The sequence below is a fragment of the Eumetopias jubatus genome, unplaced genomic scaffold (genome assembly GCF_037043125.1).
Source record: "Eumetopias jubatus isolate StellerSeaLion01/CBP00866 unplaced genomic scaffold, mEumJub1_p1.0 scaffold_1, whole genome shotgun sequence".
NCBI classification, from domain to species: Eukaryota; Metazoa; Chordata; class Mammalia; order Carnivora; family Otariidae; genus Eumetopias; species Eumetopias jubatus.
In genome coordinates, this window is record NW_028274807.1 from 147,506,530 (window position 1) to 147,527,125 (window position 20,596).

Genomic DNA, 20,596 nt, shown 5'->3' on the forward strand with positions numbered 1-20,596 from the left:
TTACTACACTGTTGACATCGGCTTTCTCAGCGTCATTCTTCCGAGTAGACTGTGAGCTCTTTTAGTAGGCACTCCAAAAATATTTACTAAGTGAATGAAATTTTTCACCTCTTAGTCAGCTTTTTCTGAAAATAGGAACGTTGTGAAAAGGAAATGAGACTTGTGTAAAGTGGCTGGAACAAAGAAGTGAACAAATTCTTGTTCCCGAACCTGCTTTTACCAACAGTACTTAGTCCATAGTAAGATCAAGTAAGGGCACTGGAGGATGTTTACAAAGTTCTAAAGGAAAATCATTTTGAATTTAAAACTAAAGAGCTAAGCTATTACATGGACATAAAATGTAATATTGTGATATAATAAAGAAATATTTATTTGGGCTTCTTCCCCAGTTTCTGGCATAGAATTCTTAAAACCTTTGTTATTTCTTCAGTGATAGGGATGGTAGGAACATCTTTTGTTATAACATTTCATCTTTCTTCCTGGTTCCCAACACAGGAAGCTTCTAAAACCCTTTGAATCTCTGGGGTAATAAGAGTGTCGTTTTGTATGCTAATGAAGACTGGTGGCTGGGGATCCTAAAGAGCTTCACGAATAGGGAGGGGCTGGTCGCCAGAGGAACCAACCATGTGACTAGAACTTTCACCCCCATCCCCTGGAGTAGAAAGGGGCTGGAGATTGAGTTGATGACCAGTGGTCAATGATTCAATCAATTATGCCTACATAATGATCCTCCAATAAAAACACTAATGGGGGGTGCCTGGGTGGCTCCGTCCTTAAGCGTCTGCCTTCAGCTCAGGTCATGATCCCAGGGTCTTGAAATCGAGTTCCACATCGGGCTCCCTGCTCAGCGGGAAGCCTGCTTCTCCCTCTCCCCACTCCCCCTGCTTGTGTTCCCTCTCTTGCTGTCCCTCTCTCTGTGTCAAATAAATAAAATCTTAAAAAACAAAACAAAACAAAACACTAATGGGTTGGGGAGTTCAGAGCGCTTCCAGGCTGGTGAACACATCAAGGTGCTGGGAAGGTGATGAGCTGGAGAGGGCATGTGCACTCCTTGCCCTTTCCCTCACACCTTACCCTATGCACTTCTTCCATTTGGCTCCTCCTGAGTCGTATCCCTATAATAAGCTGCTAATAGTAGGTAAAGTGTTTTCCCAAGTTCTGCAAGCTATTCCTAAGTTATCAAACCTGAGGAAGGGGTCATGGGAACTCCGATGTATAGCTGGGTAGTCAGAAGTGCAGGAGGCCTGGGACTTGGCGATCAGCATCTGAAGTGGGGCAGACCCCTTAAGCTGTGGGGTCCAAACCTAACTCTGGGCAGTGCCAGAACTAAATTGATTTTGAGACACCTGGGTGGCTCAGTCAGTTAAGCATCCCACTCTTGGTCTCAGGTCAGGTTTTGATCTCAGGATTGTGAGTTCAAGCCCCAAGCTGGGCTCCAGGCTGGGCATAGAGCCTACTTAAAAACAAAGAACTAAACTAATTTGTAGGACACCCAGTTGGTGTTCAGAGAGTTAGAAAATTGGCTGATTTGGGAAAAAAACCTGCATGTTTGCTATCAGAAATGTAATAAAAAACATTTCAAATATATAAAGGAAAATAAGAATATTTTCAGACAAGCAAGTATTCAGAAAGTTCATCACTCATGAATGCTAACTGAAAGAAATACTGGAGGATGCGGTCTATGAAAATAAAAAAAATAAATTCATGAATCTAAGAGGAAGAGGTGGGACAGAAGCAGCGGTGGTAAACCAAGCAATTAGTAAAGGATATTAAACCAAATACATGTTGCCTATTTATTTATTTATTTAAGTAGGCTCCACGCCCAGCATGGAGTCCCATGTGGGGCTTGAACTCACAACCCTGAGATCAAGAGCTGAGCCAAGATCAAGAATTGGCTGCTTAACCAACTGAGCCACCCAGGTGCCCCACGTTGCCTCTTTAAATATTGTTCAGCGAGGGTGGGTAAAATATACTGATATTGGTTTAATTCTGTGATGAACAGTAACAGAAATAGAAGGTATGTGACTTCCAAACCAATTCAAGAAACAAGGGGTGGAAATGTAGGGGAGGAGGGGTAATACACCAGAGGTCGGCAGGTGGAAAACAGAGATGACAGAAGTCCAATTATAGGGTGATGAAATGCAGTGCACAATAAATGGCTTGCACTGATGTATGGAGAGACTCAGATTAGATTAAAAACAGTTGTAATCTATTTACGTGTGACACAGCAGAAACAAAATAAAAATGACACGGTGACACTGAAAATGAAAGGGTAGAAAAAGATCTATCAAATGACTGCTGACAAAATGAAAGCAGGTATGACAATATTAACGCCTGAAAAAAACAATTGGAGGAAGAAAGTATTAAAAGAGAAACACTTGTATTGGAAAAGAAGCTAATCCACATGAAGGTCTAATTACAACTGATCTTTATGTCTCTAACATCATCTTAATATATGTAAAACAAAAACCTGATAGAAATATAATTAACACATCCATACTTATAAATGGAGTTTTAACACAACTCTCTCAAAATCAAATAGCCAAAAATATCCGATAGCCAAAAACGAAGAACTTAAATAATTTAAGTAACTATTTGAGTAACAATTAGTAGGATTGATATAACTATAATCAGGATTAACTATTACCAGAATTGATACAGATTTCTATTCCTTAGCTCACCACAATTACAGGATTTGTTTTATACAGAAGTATAGAATGAGGCCCATTCCAAAAATGGTCTTGAGGGCCTTGTAACACTCAGGTATCTGAGGTAAGACTTCGTGGTACTTGTCAGGGATGGTAATCTTCAAGACATCTATTTGAAGGACTGGCAAGAATATACCTTTGAAAGAAGTTGCAGTGTTATCCATTAAAACATCTCAGGATCTATTATTTTTCTGGGACTAACTTTACCTACTGAGGTAGAGTGCTATTTTATTATGAGAGAAGCTGTCTACATGATCATCTGCATAAATAATCCATTAGGGGTGCCTGGCTGGCTAGGTCAGTAGATCATGCAACTCTTGATCTCAGGGTTGTGAGTTCGAGTCCCACATTGGGCATAGAGATTACTTTTAAAAAAGTCAATAAAAATCCAAGAAAACCAACTAAAAAAAAAATCTATTAGAACTAGTAAGAAGGTCAGCAGTGTGGACACATAAAAAACTCATAGCCCTTTTATATCCACTAATGCCCAATTTAGAAAGGTTCTAGTTCAAAATTATGAGGAAAAACTGAGATATATACAAACTCTGAAAAGCATATAAGACCTGAGTAATTGGAGATATACCATGTTCTTGGATGGAAGTCAGTATTGCAAAGATGTGGCATGCCCCCACCCCCAACAGATCTATAAATGCAATGCAATCCTAAAATCACAATAGGACTTAAATAACTCGACAAGCAAATTCTAAAATTTATCTGAAAGTGAGGGGCATCTGGGTGGCTCAGTGGGTTGAGCTTCCAACTCTTGATTTCGGCTCAGGTCATGATCTCATGGGTCATGGAACCAAGCCCTGCAGTGGCTCTGCGCTCAACAGGGAGTCTGCTTGAGATTCTTTCCCTCTGCCCCTCACCCCACTTGCATGCACGCTCTCCCTCTCTCTCTAAAATGAATGGATAAATCTTTAAAAAAAAAAAGATAAAATTTATCTGAAAGTGAAACTGAAAATGTGTAAGGTTACCAAAGGAAAAAAATTTAAGATAACTCTAAGAAAGGACCTGCCTTAATGGCTAAACATAATGTAAAGCTAGGATACTCAGTGTTATATTGGACCAGGAAAGTGCAAATTAAAATAACATACTACTTTTCTCACATTGGATTGGCAGAAATGTAAGATATAAGGAGTTCATGACTGTGAGGCAGGAATGTCCTCAATGCTGATAGAAGTAAATTGATAGAGCAAGGTTACTAGATTGGTAGAACCTACCAAAGGAGTGATTAAAAACACACGCAATCTTCAACCCAGCAAGTGTACTGACTGGTAATGTGCCTCAAATAAACAATGACTCGTACAGAAGGAGGAATGTGCAAGGATATTCAGAGAATTAGCTTATGACAGACGAAAATTGGCACTATCCTTAAAGTCTATCAGTAGAGTTCAAACAAACCTCCACAATGAACTTCAGTAGGTCACTCGAACATTCACACTAGGGATTATTATGCAGAAGATAATTAGGTAGATTGATAGGGGCTGACTAGGTAAGATCTCCAGATGTATTAAAAGAAATAAGTTGCAGAATACGCACAATGTAAGATTTGTGTTTAAAACAAGCAAACTCTATAATGTCTATTGTAAATGCAAGAAAAATGTCTGCAAGGACGTACACAGTGGTTTCCTTTGCAAGATACCATAACTAGTAGAGATAATCAAGGGGCCCTTTAATCCCAATTCCAATATTTTATTACAATGTAGATGTATTCATGATTTATTCTGGATAAATAAAAATCAGCTAGCTGACAGACCTAGAGGTAACTTTAATAACTTAGGTACTAAAAGATACCAACAGATGAGGGGTAAAGAAACATGTGAAGTAGAGAAAATGGAATTCAAGACAAATTCTTGTGGGGTGTCACAGTTGGGAGATACTGATTACCTGGAAATTGGAGGCTGCTGGAGGGGCAAAGGCTCTCTGAAAAGCACACTATCCAACAGCCTAATTTTGCCTAGAGGACAAGTTTACCTCACCATAATCCAACCCAGATTATCTAATGTGTGAACAGAACTGTTAGGTGTCGGGGATATGGACTTTGTCCTCACTCTATCCCATTTGATCCTTGCCACAAGGTAAGGCACATCAGGGTCCCTGTTCATTAGATGAGGCTTATGTTAAGTAGAAGAGTGAGCTAGAGCTGCATGACAGGATTGAAGTTTAGCTCTGACTCTGAAATCAATATGCTCTATTTTCCCCACACTGGACAAGTGTGCAGTCCTCTATAATCAGAGTGGACTATTATGTGCCTTTGTATTTTATTTTTTTGTACCTGTGTATTTTAACAACTTCCTGATCTCCTCTTCCATCCCCAGTCCAATCTAGACTATGCTGCCAGATGGATTTTCCTGAGGACTACAACCTAGCTCAAAAATCTTTATTCTCTGGCCCCACCCATTGTATTTCCTACTCCTTTTTCAAGGACCTACTCTTTTCGGGTCACTTTCCTGCAGGTCCGCTAGACTGGGATTTCCAATTTCTGCTGTTTCATATTGCAGTACTGACTAGGTGCAGCGTAAAGGCAGCTTCCACCCTGAAGCTTTCTCATCCTCTGAGCAGACTGCACAGATTGGAGGTTAAGGGCCTTCCAGATCAATGGCAATCTGACAGCAGCACTCTCCCCTCTCCTCCATGAGCAATTTCAAACCTGCATTCTCTGCAATTCTACGTTCCTTCATCCCCCTTTCTCAGCATGTGACCTTGTTTTCTAACTGGAGAAATTCAGAGATCAGACCTCTGATACAAGAAGGCTGGTATGAAGGTTGGGAAAGTGGTGGACTGGCTAGAGAGACACCAGAACAAGGTGGCAGGTTAGTGTTAAGATTCATGAGTGTGACAAGCCATTGAGTGATCTTCTGACAGCTCAACTACAAATTAAGCTTCTAAACCCACTTTTTTCCTCCTCATGCAAATGTTATCAATCCCTCTTCTCTAGGCTCCATTCTGTCCTCTTTCCTCAAAAACTGAATTCCTTTCCTCCAATTAGTTGCTTTTCCAGAAGCATCCAAATGTACCCATCACTCCTTTACAAAATTAAAACCTCCAAACTCCGTGTAACACTTCTTCCCTCACTGCCCTCTAACCCTCACACCTTGACAATAACCAACATACTTTCCGTGGCTTCCATGTCCACCTCCTGGTTTCCCCTCTGATCACTCCTTCCCAATCTGTCTCTGTCCCTGGGCAATCTTGAGTGACTGCTTACATACCATGAACCCCAAATCTGTCTTTAAGAGCTGTGTCACAACTATCCCGGATACTGCTATGAACCAGTCACTGGGCTGTCCAATCATGATTTACTTCCCTACTCCACAAAATTACACCACATAGGAGGAAACCAGGCTTGAAGATAGGAACATGCTTAAACCACACAGCATTTCAGCAGCAGAGCCAGCACCTGAATGCAGGTTGTCAGCACCTGTTATCTACCAGACTGGGAAGTCTGTGTGGTGCCTTAAAACTTGTATCCCTGGAGTAACCCTGCTCCAGCTCTCTTCTTCCACAATGAGCCCAAAGTACGAACCAGAAACTGTTAGCACATTTGGCTTTCTTACTTTCCTTCCAGCCCAAACCATGAAGGCCTACTTAACAGTGGCACTACTGCTTCTTGGTTTGGACCACTGTCAAGGTGAGGAATACTGCCAAACTTGTACCACCTTTGACCTTCCCAGTATCCTTTCCTTAAGATTCAGTCCCAACAGTATGACCTAAATCTGAGGGATCACCATTTGGAAATGCTCAATGGCTCGTTACACTCATATATCTAACACTAACCTGACACCTTGTTCTGGGGTCTCTCTAGCCAAGCCCACCACATCCCCAACCTACATACCTGCCTTCTTGTAGCTTAAAACCCCCATTTACCTAGACAACTCCCCACCCTTCAAGAAAGGCTGGGTAACCCCAAACTGCCTGCATTTCCCCTATCTACACTGCATCACTTGCTTATTAGTATCACTAAGCAAAATGAGTTTTGTCCCCATGAATCCCAGTGAGGCTCAGAAGCCAGCTTTTGGTTAGCAATAATAGGGAATAGTAACAGAAAAACTTTATCATACCATAGTGTTATTTTGTTTACTTGTCTTGGTTTCCTACAGTTTATTTTCTAAAGAAAATTTACTAACCTCTTAAGCATCAAAAGCTGCTGGGACTTTATAGGAAATATATTTGTACAAGGGGAAAAACTCACCCAGTGCTATAAACGATCAATTTCCCACGAGCATGCTAGTTATGACTTTGTGATGGCTTTATACTGAATCTGGACAGACCTGGGCTAAAAAAAACAATTCTCTAACGGTAACATTAACAATCCTATCAATCTGCTCCATAATCCCAACCCTAGCAATAGACTTTATGCCACAGATCAAGTACACTTGCCAGCATGTCAAAAAGAACCTTTATTACTTGTTTTTAATAGCCTCTTATACTCTTTATGCTTTCTTGCCAGATGCCTTTGGAGCAGGTGCTTTCTGAGCTGGAGCTTTCGGACCCTTCTGAGCCTTTGGAGGTGCTGCCTTCTGGCCTGCAGCTTTCGGGGCAGGAACCTTCTGGGCTGGAGCCTTCTTGCCTGCAGCGGCCATCTTTTTAGCTGGAACCTTAGCAGCAGCTGCTGCAGCCGCACCCTTAGCAGCAGGTGCTTTTTTAGGAGACGCTTTCAGGAGAGCTGCTTTTTGTAGCTTCCTAACTTCAAGCTTGATTATTCTGTTCCTCTGAAAAATTTCAATGTAAGTTATTTATCATGTATGCACAAAAAAACTATTTTGTTGTTCATCCTATATGTAGAGAATATACATGCAAGAAAACAAACCTTATGTCTAAAACCCCTATGAGTTCAACTTTGATCTACCAAGCTTGGGCAAGCAGAATTACAAGTTGAGAGTTAGACTATAAAAATCCTGTATTAATTTCAAAACTTACCATTTTCTTTGCCTTCATGACTTTATAACGATCAAAATCTGTCATCTTGGCTTTCTGTTAAAAAATAAATAATCACTTATGCCACCTATCACCCCTCCAAAAAAGAAAAGGTCACAATTCAAATGACCCTAAGCCATTACCCTTTCTCTGGCTTCAATCTTCTTGGCCCATCTTGTGGCTGCCCATTTTGTATTGATATCTGCCTTCTGCCAGGCTTGTCGGACATACTTCTGGCGGGCACTAGGGACGAACCAAGAGCAGATTAAGACATCAGTTTTGAAGCCACACAGATCCAAGGAGAGCTTTGAGCCCTCTGAGAGCACAATTTATACTCCTTTAAGTTAAAAAGCATACGCAAATGATGTCAAAAGCACCTTTCTCATCCATGATACCTCCAGCCCTAGGTGACACCATATGCCACATACCACTTAGCACACTATGTCTTACCTGAATGTTGTTCACTAAACCAGGATGTCTTAAAATCTCAAACACATGATTTTATTTATTTTTAAAGTGAGCTCTAGGTCCAACATGGGGCTTAAACTCACAGCCCCAAGATCAAGAGTCACATGCTCTATGGACAAAGTCAGTCAGGAGCCCCTCAAACACACCATTTTAATAAAAAATGCAAACCAGCTCATTTTTTGTATTTAAAATTACCTCTGATCTTGCATATAACATCACTCTACTGTAGTGGATGTACACAAAGCAATTTCCTTTTCATAAAGAATGAGGTAAAGCTAATCCTCAGGCCTTCTGTATAATAATGCTTAAAGAGATGTGGCCAAACGCCACAAAATCTAATTATAACCGTTTTGAAGTTTCTTTCAAATATTTCAAGTATCAAAACCCTGCACGCTTAAGAAATAAATCAGTAGGACATGTTACAACAAATGTTCCACTGCGACCGTCTCCGACGGTCCTGAGAGTAACCACCACGGCGTTTTAACTTCCATAATCTACATCACATCAAGAAAGAATCACTACTGATTTCCTCAATTGCCTATAAGGAGTCGGGAATAGAACCTCCTTAGTAGCTATCAAAACAAGATGACGTACATCAAATACTTAACAATTGACACACACTAAAAGCTCAACTAACGACAACTAGTATTGTGAGAGAAAAGAATAAGTATTTTTGTTTTGAAGCTAAAGGTGACTAAAATATGTTTGGGGGACCAGAATTCCTTAGGGAGGTCTTTGTTGTGAAAATCCTGAAAGGGGGCAAGAAAAAGGACGGCAAATCTGGACAAAGACAAAGCCAGACAACTGACAGGGTGGAAAGATAATCACAGGACATTTAAAAAGTAAACAATGGCCACCTACTTTTATACTGAAAATCCCTCTTCTGAATTGCTCTTACTCTTCAACACTGTATACTACGTTCTCAAGAAACAAACAAAATAGCAAAACTTTTTTGAATTAATCTAAGCAAATTTTTTTTATATTTTTAACATTTTTTTTTTAAAGATTTTATTTATTTGAGAGAGAGAGAGAATGAGAGATAGAGAGCACGAGAGGGAAGAGGGTCAGAGGGAGAAGCAGACTCCCTGCTGAGCAGGGAGCCCGATGCGGGACTCGATCCCGGGACTCCAGGATCATGACCTGAGCCGAAGGCAGTCGCTTAACCACCTGAGCCACCCAGGCGCCCCAATCTAAGCAAATTTTTCCCAGTATATAGGCAAAGCTGGGGGAGGGGTATTGGGTGTTGGATAGTTACCTGTGAGGGAATTTGAGGATGAAGTCAGTGAGCTGCATGCACTTGAAAGGCATAGCCTGTCTCCTTACCTGAGTGCAAGGTCCATCAACCAAAGCCTAGAACAAGATAACAAATCTCAGTGCAGAACATAATAGCAACCCAAGCAGATTTTCTATATATATGTCTTTTCAGAATCACCAAATCTCTACCACTTAAATGCTTTTGAGAAAGATAAAACTACTATTAGTAGTGTACCCTATAACCTAACTACATGTAACTTACTGGACAAAAGTTTTTAAGTCTTTAATCCTTATGTTTCCAACAATCAACGTTATGTTCATTCACAATCTTTGGTCAATCCCTTAGTTTGTGGTCCTCAAGTACCAACAGTAGCATACAAGGGCATAGAATGCTATGTACCTGGCTTTGTTCTAAACACGCTTTACACAGAGTAACTCATTTAAACCTCACCAATGTTTCAACCCATAATTTGTTAAAAGGTCTGCCTTAAGTGACAGAGGTAATACTCAAACTCAGTAATATTGGCCAACTTCTAGTCTGTGCTTGAAATCCTCATTTCGCACTGCCTGTCTCCTCAATGGTAAAATAAACCCACCACCCGCAATATTCCTACCTTAGAGGGCCGTTGGGAAAATTACCATCTATACTGCGTATCAGTCATAGCATGTGAAATTGACACTTTCCCTGACACTTACCCTGTTCTGATCAATAACATCTACAATTGCGACCAGCTTCCCAGCATGAGGCCCAAAGGAGACGTAGGCCACCCGGCCAACCTCCACGAAACGCCTGAACACCTAAAATCGAGGGGAAAGGAGAGAATGAGACTTATTAAAAATACTCGTTTGTTTATAAGGTTTTGCTGTTCAAAGGCAGCGTAACTAAGTATACCGAAAAAGAACGTTGGGGGAACACGCCCAAGTGCCACGGCACGACCTGATGGATGGACGAAATACGCAAAGCGGGCGCGGGCAAAAGCCGTGTTCCCGCTGGCCTCCAGGCGTATGGGGCCTCCAAAGCCCCAGTCCGGCTGGGCCCCGGTACGCCCCGGGCCGCTCCAGCTTTCTAGCTCTGGCGGCCACGGCGCGCACGCGAGGCCCAAGGCTTGCCGGGCCTGCACAGCCCTCCACGCGCTCGTCGGCCGCGCGCCCGGGAAGCTCCTAAACTCCGTGGTTCCCCCGCCCAGGGACCCTCACCGCACACTAACTAAGATCCGATGGGGGTCGTCCCAAGCTTTCGTTTCCCCTACCAGGCGGAAGTGGAGCGGCATGAACACCCTACCAGGAGACCCACACACCAACACTCACCATGTTGGCGGCGCTCGGCGAGAAGAAAGAAAGCCCGCTCGGCCGTGCGCATGTGTAGAAGGCCGCCCCGCCCCTGCGATTAACGAGTCGTCGACGTGAGCACCGATTGGTTGGGGTCGTACGTGCATACGCGCACGCATGCTCACTGGGAAAACATGGCGGGAGCCCGTCCAAGGTTTGCTAGCTTTTTCGCCGTAGCAAGCAGTGAGGTTAGCGTTGGTGGCACGGCCTGTCTAGCAGAAGGCAGGTCATCTCTTGGGACTTTAGGGTGAAGAAGCGCACAGAAGCTATGCCTTTCATTATAACTGTATCCACATTTCATTTTACTTCTTGTAACGTTCTTCCGTTTTTCCTTCCATTACTCATAAGTATTTCAGATTTTGGTCTAAATGTTGTTACTCATGGCTTAGTACTAGATTTTTTTTCTCTAAGTGATCCCAGCAATTCTGTTAACATTTTATTTTAAAGTAGTTAAGACTTAAAAGTTGCAAAACTAGTACAAATAATTCCCATAAATGCTTCTTAGATTCCCCAAATATATACATATTTATGTATGTGTATATGTATGTATTTATTGAAAGAGAGAGAGACGGCAGAGGGAATTTATTTATTGAGAGACAGACGCAGAGGGAGAAAGAGAATCCTAAGCAGGCTCCACACCCAATGCAGAGCCCGACCTGGGGCTTGATCTCACAGCCCTGAAATCATGAACTGAGCAGAAATCCCAAGTCTGATGCTTAACGACTAAACCACCCAGGCACCTCTCCCCAGATGTTAACATTTTATGTTTGCTTTATTGTTCTATCATTTTTTAAAAAGATTTTTATTTACTGAGAGAGAGAATGATAGAGAGCATGAGAGTGGGTAGGGTCAGAGGAAGAAGCTGACTACCTGCCGAGCAGGGAGCCCAATGCAGGACTCCATCCTGGGACTCCAGGATCATGACCTGAGCAGAAGGCAGTCGCTTAACCAACTGAGCCACCCAGGTGCCCCTGTTCTATCATTTTTTTTCTGAATCATTTGAGAGGATGTTAGACATAATGTTCCTTTATCTCTTAACAGCCATTTCCTAAAAAATGAGGACATTATCTTACATAATCAGTACAGTGATCAAAATCAGGAAAATTATACTACCATAATCTATCATTTATTCTGTAGTTTTATTCACATGTTATCAGTTGTCCCACTTATGTCCTTTAGTGCAAATAAAGAAAAATTTTGTTTCCTGGTTCATAATCTAATGGAGGGTTACAAGTTGGAAGCTGTCATGTCTAGTCTTTTTTTTTTTTTTTTCACAGATCAAAGGAATGTTTATTAAGCATTTATGGGCCTACTCCCTCCATAAATAAACCTGTACAGAGTTGGGAAGTAGGCTCACGGTGGATACAGGAGGGCAGAGAGCATGGCTTTAAGGCTCGGGGATCGGTACATGTCATCAGGCTTGGCACCCTCCCATTTTCAAGTGCACTAACGAGGCTGCGGGGATCTCCACTGGAGTGGATACAGCAGGATCCCTGTTGTAGGATCTCTCAAAACTTGGGGGATCCATTGCGGGCTCAGCCTATGACCCAGGTCCAAAAGTTCCAGCCTTCTCTGCCACCTCCAGGGCTAACTTCAGGTTCTGGTCAAACAGCTCACACCTGATGGGCATTTCCAGGGAATAGAATGGATTCTTGAGGGCAAAGTCTGAGTAGATCTCATAAATCTTTCGGAGAAGAGAATCTATTCCAGCTTGCCTAGGATCTGCCAGCACCACAAACTTGATCCCTGTCAGTGTCTGGAAGCAGTGCAGTTTGAACGTGTCGGTCTCCAGCATTTCAATGCCTGAGCTGCCCTGTTCTGGAGACAGCTGGGAACCGATTGCGAACAGCGAGTGGAACATGGAGGCCAACATGAGCTTCTCATTGGAGGTGAGGCGAGGTCGGCCGAATCGAATGGACACCGGGTAATTGGCAGGGTTGCCCAAGTACTCCAGCACCTCTTTCCCATCGGCCGTGTACTTGCCGTTCACGTCCACGCCATTGATGGCCAGCACGGCGTGTCCCACCCGGATGCCGTCGCGCTGGCCGAAGGCAACCAGCACACGCTCGTCGTGCAGCTTGAGCAGGAGATCAAGGGGGTAACTGAAAGTTTTCTCTGCCTCGGCCCGGGGCGCGTAGCTGTCCAACTGGTAGATGAGGCCGCCAGCTTTGTTCACCACATACACACTAAAAATCGCCATTGCGGCCACCCATGTCTAGTCTTAATATCTATAATAGTTCCTACATCTTTGTCTTTCATAATACTGACATTTTAAAATACAGGCAAATTGGCTTATAGACTTTTTTTTTAAACTTTTTTTTTTAAGATTTATTTATTTATTTGAGAGAACGAGAAAGAGAGAGAGAGTGTACATGAGAGGGGGGAGGGTCAGAGGGAGAAGCAGACTCCCTGCCGAGCAGGGAGCCCGATGTGGGACCCAATCCCAGGACTCCAGGATCATGACCTGAGCCGAAGGCAGTCGCTTAACCAACTGAGCCACTCAGGCGCCCTAGACTTTTTTTTTTTTAAAGATTTTTAAAATTTATTTATTTGACAGAGAGAGACAGCGAGAGCAGGAACACAAGCAGGGGCAGTGGGAGAGGGAGAAGCAGGCCTCCCGTCAAGCAGGGAGCCCAACGCGGGGCTCGATCCCAGGACCCTGGGATCAGGGCCCGAGCCAAAGGCTGATGCTTAACGACTGAGCCACCCAGGTGCCCCTATAGACTGTCTTTCAATATGGCCTTGTAGTTTCCCCCGTGATCAGATCCAGATTATGCATTTTTGGTAGAAATGCTGTGCCCTTGATGCAGAACATAAGAATACACCCATAGGATATCTCTTTGCCTAAATATACAGTGTTACCTTTCATCGCTGGATTAAGGAGATCGTTGTACTGGTAATTCCCAAATGTCTTTCAGTCCTTTCTTCTGAACTCTATGCCAGTATTTTCCAGGACTGTTCTACCAGCCTCCTAAATGACCTGCTTTCCCCACTGCTTCCCTTAATCTATTCTCTGCTCATCAGACATAGGGATCTTTAAAAAAAAAATAAATCAGATAACATCACTTCATTGTTAAAACACTTCAGTGGTTTTCTACAGTATTTTCAAATAAAATCTAGGGGTGCTCAGATCATGATCCTGCGGTCGTGGGAAAGAGCCCCACGTTGGGCTCCCTGCTAGGCAGGGGAGTCTGTCTCTCCCTCTGCCCCTCCTCCTGCTTGTGCTCTCTCTCTCTCAAATAAATAAATAAAATCTTAAAAAAAAATAATAAAATCTAAACTTCTTACTCTAGCCTATAAGGCCCTGCATCATATGCTCCTATATTCAAACACACCTGTGCCATCTCTCCTTTCCCATTCTTATTGTGCCTCAGCTACATTGGTCTTGAACAGGCCAAGTTCTTTCCTTGTCTATGAGTTTTTCACATGGTGACTCGTCCTGCCAGGAATGCTCTCACCTCTGTTCATACTCAATGCATGGCAGTGCCAACCATCTCTTGTATTTTTTTCCAGATATCTCTTCTAAGAGACTTAACCTATCACATAAAAAAATAGGTTAGTCCCCTTCCTCCTGTCTTAGCTCAATTTATTTCCTCAGAGTTATTATCACAATTGCAATTGTTTGACTTATTTTTCTGTTCACAGATAATAGTTTTGTACCAGTTGGAATAAGTTCCATGAGGGCAGGACCTTGGCCATTTTTTTCCTTTGTACAGTAGCCTCAATAAACAGGTAGTGAATGAATTATTATTTAGGCCTTGGGATCTTGCTTTATAATTTTCAAAGCAAAAAGCATGAGTAAGAAAGTTCATAGCAGCACTTTTTTTCTGCTAATAGCCCCAAACTGGAAACTACTCAAAGGCCACTAGTAAAACAATGGATAAAAGTTGTTAGGAATGGAGTCAACAGCAACTATAAGGAACGATACTGATGAATTTACACATAACACCGAAATAAGCCAGATACAAAGAGTATATGCTGTATGATTTCATTTATATAAAATTCAAAACAGGCAATCTATGATTGTTAGAAGTAATGATCATGTTTAACCTTGGTGCAGGCAGCAGTGGCTGGGGAGTAAGAGGCTTCTGAGCTGTTGGTGATATCTCAATCTAGGTGTTGGTTACACCAGTGTGTTCAGCTTGTGACAATTCAAATCTTTACTCTCAGATTTGCGCATAATCTGATTTGCAGGTCTAGGGAGGGGCAAGAATCTGCATTTAAAAACAAGCTCCCCAACTGGTTCACTTAAACACACTTGAAGAAATACCTTGGGATTCTCCAGTTACAGAATTATTTTTCTAAATTTCACTATCTGGGGCCGCCTGGGTGGCTCAGTCTTGAGTGTCTGCCTTCGGCTCAGGTCAGGGTCCCAGGGTCCCAGGGTCCTGGGATAGAGCCCCGCATCGGGCTCCCTGCTCGGCGGGAGGCCTGCTTCTCCCTCTTCCACTCCCCCTGCTTATGTTCCCTCTCTCACTGTGTCTCTGTCAAATAAATAAAATCTTAAAAAATAAAAATAAATTTCACTATCTTATGTCACCCCTGTTTAAAGTTCTCCAAATGTTCATTTTTATCCCCTATTCTACAGGATAAAGTCCAAACTCCCTAGCCTGGCATTCAAGGACCCCCAAATCTCACCCCAACACCTTCCTAGGTCCCCCCCCCCCCCCGGTAATTCTGCATCCCTCACTCCTAATCCCGTTGTAGCTGTAAGTCTCGCGGCTACTCATGCAGTTGTGTCCCCTCTTCCGAGGATATGATCCCCACTCTCCCTGAAGAATGACACCACGTCCATGAAGAAGCATCTAAAGACCCCCTCCCCAAGCAACTCCACGGAGGTTTTCAGATTTCTTCGAAGCTCCATTAAAATGGGTAGGTAAGTCCACCTAAAACTTATGTACCTCGCGAGGTGGCGGGCGTCCAGGAATGAGCAAGAAAACCTGCTCAGCGGGGAGTCTGCTTCTCCCTCTGACCCTCTTCCCTCTCGTGCTCTCTATCTCTCATTCTCGCTCTCTCAAATAAATAAATAAAAGAAAATAAAAAAAAGAAAATCACCAGCTACAGACTTCAGAAACCAGACGACCAGACCAAGCGCCCAGCTCAGGTTGGCTGGGTACGCCCCTTCCGGGACCCCCAACGGGCTCGTCCAATCACCGGGAGGAAGGGCAACTTCAGGACCACACCAGGACCCAAGATGGCGTCATGGACACGCCCAGTAATTTATCCGGCTCCTCCCTCCCTTCCTGCCCTACGCCGTCCCTGCTCGTCCAATCACCGAGAGGAAGGGCTAGCCGGGGACCGTCCCTGTTAACAAACGTGGCAACCTGCAGGCACTCTTAGGCTTGGATCCTTCGCTGGTCATTCGCGTGGGCTGTTTTGGAAGCTATGTCCGTCTGAACCTGCGTCCCCCTGCGCTTGCTTATGGCAAGAGGTGGATGTGAGGGGCAAGGCGGGCGCCCCGCTTTGGTTTTCTGCCAGGGAGCACCGAGCAGAGAGGTAGCGCTGGTCCCGGGTCCCGGGTCCCGGCTGGGGGACGCGGAGGACGGCAGCAACACGCCCAGTTCCCCTTAGAGTCCCTGCGGGTGTCAGCGTGTCCAGAGTTGTACTCCTGTAATCAGCTGGATCCCAGAGTGCCTGTCAGCTTCAGCTGAGTAGCTGTGTCTCCTTTGTTTCTTTCAGTCACGGGGGATGGAAGCGTCAGTTTAGCAGACAAAATGTTTGTCGAGTTCCCAAAAGAGAAACCTAAGCCTGTTCAAGAAGTGAACCGAAAGCTACCTAGAACCCTGACTTCTTTCTTGTTTCTGTAACCTTTCCGAGATGTGAACACATCCCAGTAATGACCAAACTGGCATGGTAGTCATAAGCCTACCTGGCACGATATACTTAGAGTGGAAAAAAGTGCATGTTACATCTACTTTCAAAATTTTCATCTTAGGAGCCCCAAAGCCGAGCAAGACAGTGTCTCAGCCCAAGTAACATAAAGCCATCAGGAATAAACCTGTAGTCCTGCAAAATCAGGTGCGTTGATTCATTGTAATGAGGGAGACTGCACACCAGAGACACCATGGGTCATTTAACCAAACGAAGGAAAAGACTGAGCTACAGAATTGTGGACAGATGTAAAGTTTAGATGAAATTTAAATGAAACACTGTTTTGATAGGCTCGATGCAAAGCAGGACTGTGTAAAGGGGTCCACATCAGTCCTAGATAGCAAAATGGACCCATGGTCCTGTGTCTGAGAATTTTGTGTAGAAACCCCTTTTCTGAAGCTTTGCATCTGAGTGGTTAATTGAAACTGTTTCATTCTTGGGGCATCTGGTGGCTCATTCGGTTATGCGGCTGCCTTCTGCTCAGATCATGATCTCAGGGTCCTGGGATGGAGCCCTGCATCTGGCTCCCTGCTCAGCAGGGAGTCTGTTTCTCCCTCTCCCTCTGCCCCTCCTCCCCCTCGTGCTCTCTCTCTCTCAAATAAAATCTTACAAAAAGAAACTGTTTCATTCTGAGAGTCCTTGATTTTATTTTATTTATTTATTTTTTAAAGATTTTATGTATTTATTTGACAGAGAGAGACTGAGAGCAGGAACACAAGCAGGGGGAGTGGGAGAGGGAGAAGCAGGCCTCCCGCTGAGCAGGGAGCCCGATGCGGGACTCGATCCCAGGATCCTGGGATCATGACCTGAGCTGAAGGCAGACGCCCAACGATTGAGCCACCCAGGCGCCCTGAGAGTCCTTGATTTTAGAGAACAAAGAATAAGAAAGCAGTAGTGCTCAAAGAAGGTTATTATGACACTTTACAGATGTAGTATTGGTTGGCAGACATAATGTTTCTTTTTAACTTTATAATGGTCTTTATTTGTATCTTTTTTTTTTCTGCCTGAAGGAAGAGCCATGCAGATTTTACTTTTCTCAGAGCTAATGTTTAGGTCACAGACATGCTGATGAGACATATAGAAGGAAAGAACTCTGAAGGTTTTATCAATGGCGAAGTTTTAGATCTTTTATGTTGTGGAGCAGGAGGTAAAGTCACAAACCACAGGTGATAGAATATTCTGTGATGAGAAAGATGCCCATCTTGAGGAAGACATTGGCCTATTAAATCATGGGGACCTTAGTAAGAGCAAATGAAGGGTTTTGTTGTTGTTGTTGTTGTTGTTGTTGTTTTAGCAACACATTTGTTGCCTCACTTCCAGCTACCAGTTCCCAAAGAGGTGATGGACTCTGACATGGGTCAGGACTCCTGGGATGTAGCACCCAGCTCTTCAGCAGTACAAGTTTGTCCAGTACTCCAAATGCCTGGATGGGGTGTTTTGTGGTCTATTTTTTGTGTTTAGCAACCAAAGAGGTAGTGTTGGGTTCTGTGCTTTCAAACCATTGGTCCAGTGTCAAGAAAATACTTGGGAAATATAGCAGATCTAAGGAACATGGTAAGGCCACAGCAAATGTGAAGGCTTCTGTTGCCTTTAAGTATAAGAAGGAGTTGACAGAAAGAAATCATCATGCCCTAAAATAAATCATTAAACTCCTTATTCTCCGTGGAAGATAGAATATTCCATTGCATGGAAAACTCACTAAGATTAGATATACATTCTCACATTATATTACAGAACTGGACCCACTGTTAAAAGAAAACGTTAGCTGTGTGCTCTGGAAACAGCTGAACAATTGTAAAATGAACCGGTCAAGCTAATGGGCCCCTCAATCCAGAACAAGCTCCAGGAACAGGTAAAAGCAGATACATTCTTTAGTGTAATCATAGGTAGGAGCACTGGTATCTCTCCCAAAGGAAGTTTCCCCATCTTTGTGTGCTGTTTTCACCAGAGTGCAGAAGGTAAGGTGGAACTTTGTTAAGATCTGATTGATTTTGTAGAGGCTGTTGACATGACTGAGAATCTCTTCCAGAGAACAGCAGCCTGGGGTTTACCAGAGGAGCTCCTGCAGGGTTTCATTTTTCCATCAATGACCAGCTGGCAGGGATTTCTGACAGCTTTCCCGAGGTCTTGTTCTTGACCTCTAAGATGTGGGAGATGGCTTCAGCTATTATTTGGTCCTATGCAGTGGAGCCAGTTACCAAGCTTCTAGATACTGTGGGCAAAGTCATGGACTTCCAAAGGCACTCTCAGAGCACTTAACCACTCTGCTGGGTTTGCTGCCTGAATGAGGAGGGGAAATCCTGGGAGGAGGAAGAGGAGTGGGAGAAAAGCATCAGAGAAAAATGCCAGGTGGGGCAGACTCTCAGAGTCTGAGCGTTTTCACAGTGAAGTATACAATCACCATCAAAGTTTTCCAGGAAATAGGCACCTACAGGGGTGCTGAAAGGCCGTTTTTATTCTATCAGCAAGTTTGACTTTACGGTGATGACGCTGTGTGTTGAGTACATCTTCATATACTAAATCCTTACCTCAGGCTGGATAGGCTGAGGCAGGCTGATACTGACTCCATTCACTTGTCTAACGAAGCCAACCTTGTCATCCAGAGGTTCCTGAAGATGAGGGGCAGGGGGACCCAGGCTTTGTGCCCAGGTGCAATGAAGTAAAGCATGAGAATTGAAGAATATCCTCACACTTTCACTTTCCCCATGATGTGTGGCCAGCAAGTTCCCCATAATGTCTTCATAGCCACAGGCCTCCAAGAGAACCACAGAAAGTCCTTGTTCATTCCCCCTTCTGAACCGTGTCATTTCTGAGGTGCAGGAGCAGCTGTTGAAATGCTTGCTGGGATTCATTGCTCAGTACCTCATCCCACACCATCTGCATCTGCTGGAGAATGATGAGCCTGAGGTGGCGCTGTATGAGGCATTCAAGGGAAATAGTCCCTACCTGGACCGGGTGTAGAGCAGAGCTGTAGAGGTGGATGGCTGAATGGATGGATGTTCCTAGGCAGGGGCAGCCATATAATATCCTTGCTGCCATACACTTGAACTTCATTTCCTACCCCAGCATCAGTACAGCCACTATGCTGGCCAGTATGCCTATTCATGTCCAATCTGCAGCAGGAGAGAATCTGAATCTGATGAGGCACTCTGGAAGGACAAAAGTCTTGTCTGGCCTGGCCCTGACAGGAATTCTTCAGGACATCTGATAGGCATCAGGTCTTGGGTGACCTTGACCCAGAGTGGCTGGCAGGCTCTCGGGATTGCTGAGCTTATAGTTGGTACTTGGAACTTGCCCCAGGGCTCATGTGTCTGCTGAACTTATTTCTGAGTTTTGCTACTTGATTTATATGATTGTTTTAAAAAGGCTTTCCAGTGTAAATGGAGCTTGCTCTTTTCCTAGGGGAGGTAAATCTTGAGAACTTTTAATGCGGTCAGGTTGAAGGACAGTCGCATAAAAAGCAATCAGGGGTGCTCAATATATTTAAAATTCAGTCACCGTGGTTCAGTAAAGAAAATAAAATTACGTGTGGAGTTCTTAAATGCAAGTGGCCTTGTATGTTTTCTTTACCTACTGTTATTAGACTAAAATTTTGCAGAGAAACCCTGGGTAGAAACCCAAGCATACTTTTTTTTTTTTTTAAAGCAACAATATTTAATCATTAGTACAGTCAAGGAATCCTTTTTTTTATGGGACCTGAGACAAGGGAGAGGGAGGAAAAAGGGGACCTTAGAGACAAGGGAAGAGATAGAGAAAGATAGCAAAAAAAAGACATGTACATAGTGAGGAGGCCATCTGGGTTCTGGCAGAGAGAAGCAGTGTGGTTTTGCTGGAAGAAACACAGGCTGTTGAATCAGCCCTGGGTTCACATCTCCCCTCTGTCCCTTTCTGGTTGTGTGATGTTGGTTGAGTTACTTAACCTTTTAATGGCCTTTCCTCTCTGAAATTGAGGTTTGAGAGCTCTCTGTATTTCCCTAAACATTGCTGGAAGGGTGCACTGGGGTAGAAGATGTGAAAAATACTTTGTAGATTATAAGTTTGTAGAT

At 43.6% G+C, this 20,596-nt stretch overlaps 2 protein-coding genes across 2 annotated transcripts; both read right to left on the reverse strand.

Annotated features, from left to right (window-relative positions):
* Positions 1-7,093: 7,093 nt before the first annotated feature.
* RPL14 (ribosomal protein L14) lies at positions 7,094-10,636 on the reverse strand. The gene is made up of 6 exons (XM_028107184.2): positions 10,601-10,636; positions 10,047-10,148; positions 9,352-9,446; positions 7,772-7,871; positions 7,632-7,685; positions 7,094-7,423 (listed from the first exon to the last, which is right to left on the reverse strand). The coding sequence occupies exons 1-6, from the start codon at positions 10,619-10,621 to the stop codon at positions 7,145-7,147; spliced, it is 651 nt and encodes a 216-aa protein (XP_027962985.1). The 5' UTR covers positions 10,622-10,636; the 3' UTR covers positions 7,094-7,144.
* Positions 10,637-11,920: 1,284 nt separating this feature from the next.
* On the reverse strand, positions 11,921-12,908 carry LOC114212286 (trafficking protein particle complex subunit 4). Its single transcript, XM_028107109.2, has one exon. It carries the CDS (start codon positions 12,877-12,879, stop codon positions 12,220-12,222), a length of 660 nt encoding a protein of 219 aa, XP_027962910.1. The 5' UTR covers positions 12,880-12,908; the 3' UTR covers positions 11,921-12,219.
* Between the last annotated feature and the right edge of the window lie 7,688 nt (positions 12,909-20,596).

Excerpts from the sequence above, each read along its gene's own strand:
- RPL14 (XM_028107184.2), bottom strand. The coding sequence starts at position 10,621 with ATGCCGCTCCACTTCCGCCTG. Across the intron at positions 7,872-9,351 it reads ATCCTCAAATTCCCTCACAG|TGCCCGCCAGAAGTATGTCC; the intron begins GTAACTATCCAA and ends GTTCGTCCCTAG. Across the intron at positions 7,686-7,771 it reads AGATTGAAGCCAGAGAAAGG|AAAGCCAAGATGACAGATTT; the intron begins GTAATGGCTTAG and ends ATTTTTTAACAG.
- LOC114212286 (XM_028107109.2), bottom strand. The coding sequence starts at position 12,879 with ATGGCGATTTTTAGTGTGTATGTGGTGAACAAAGCTGGCGGCCTCATC.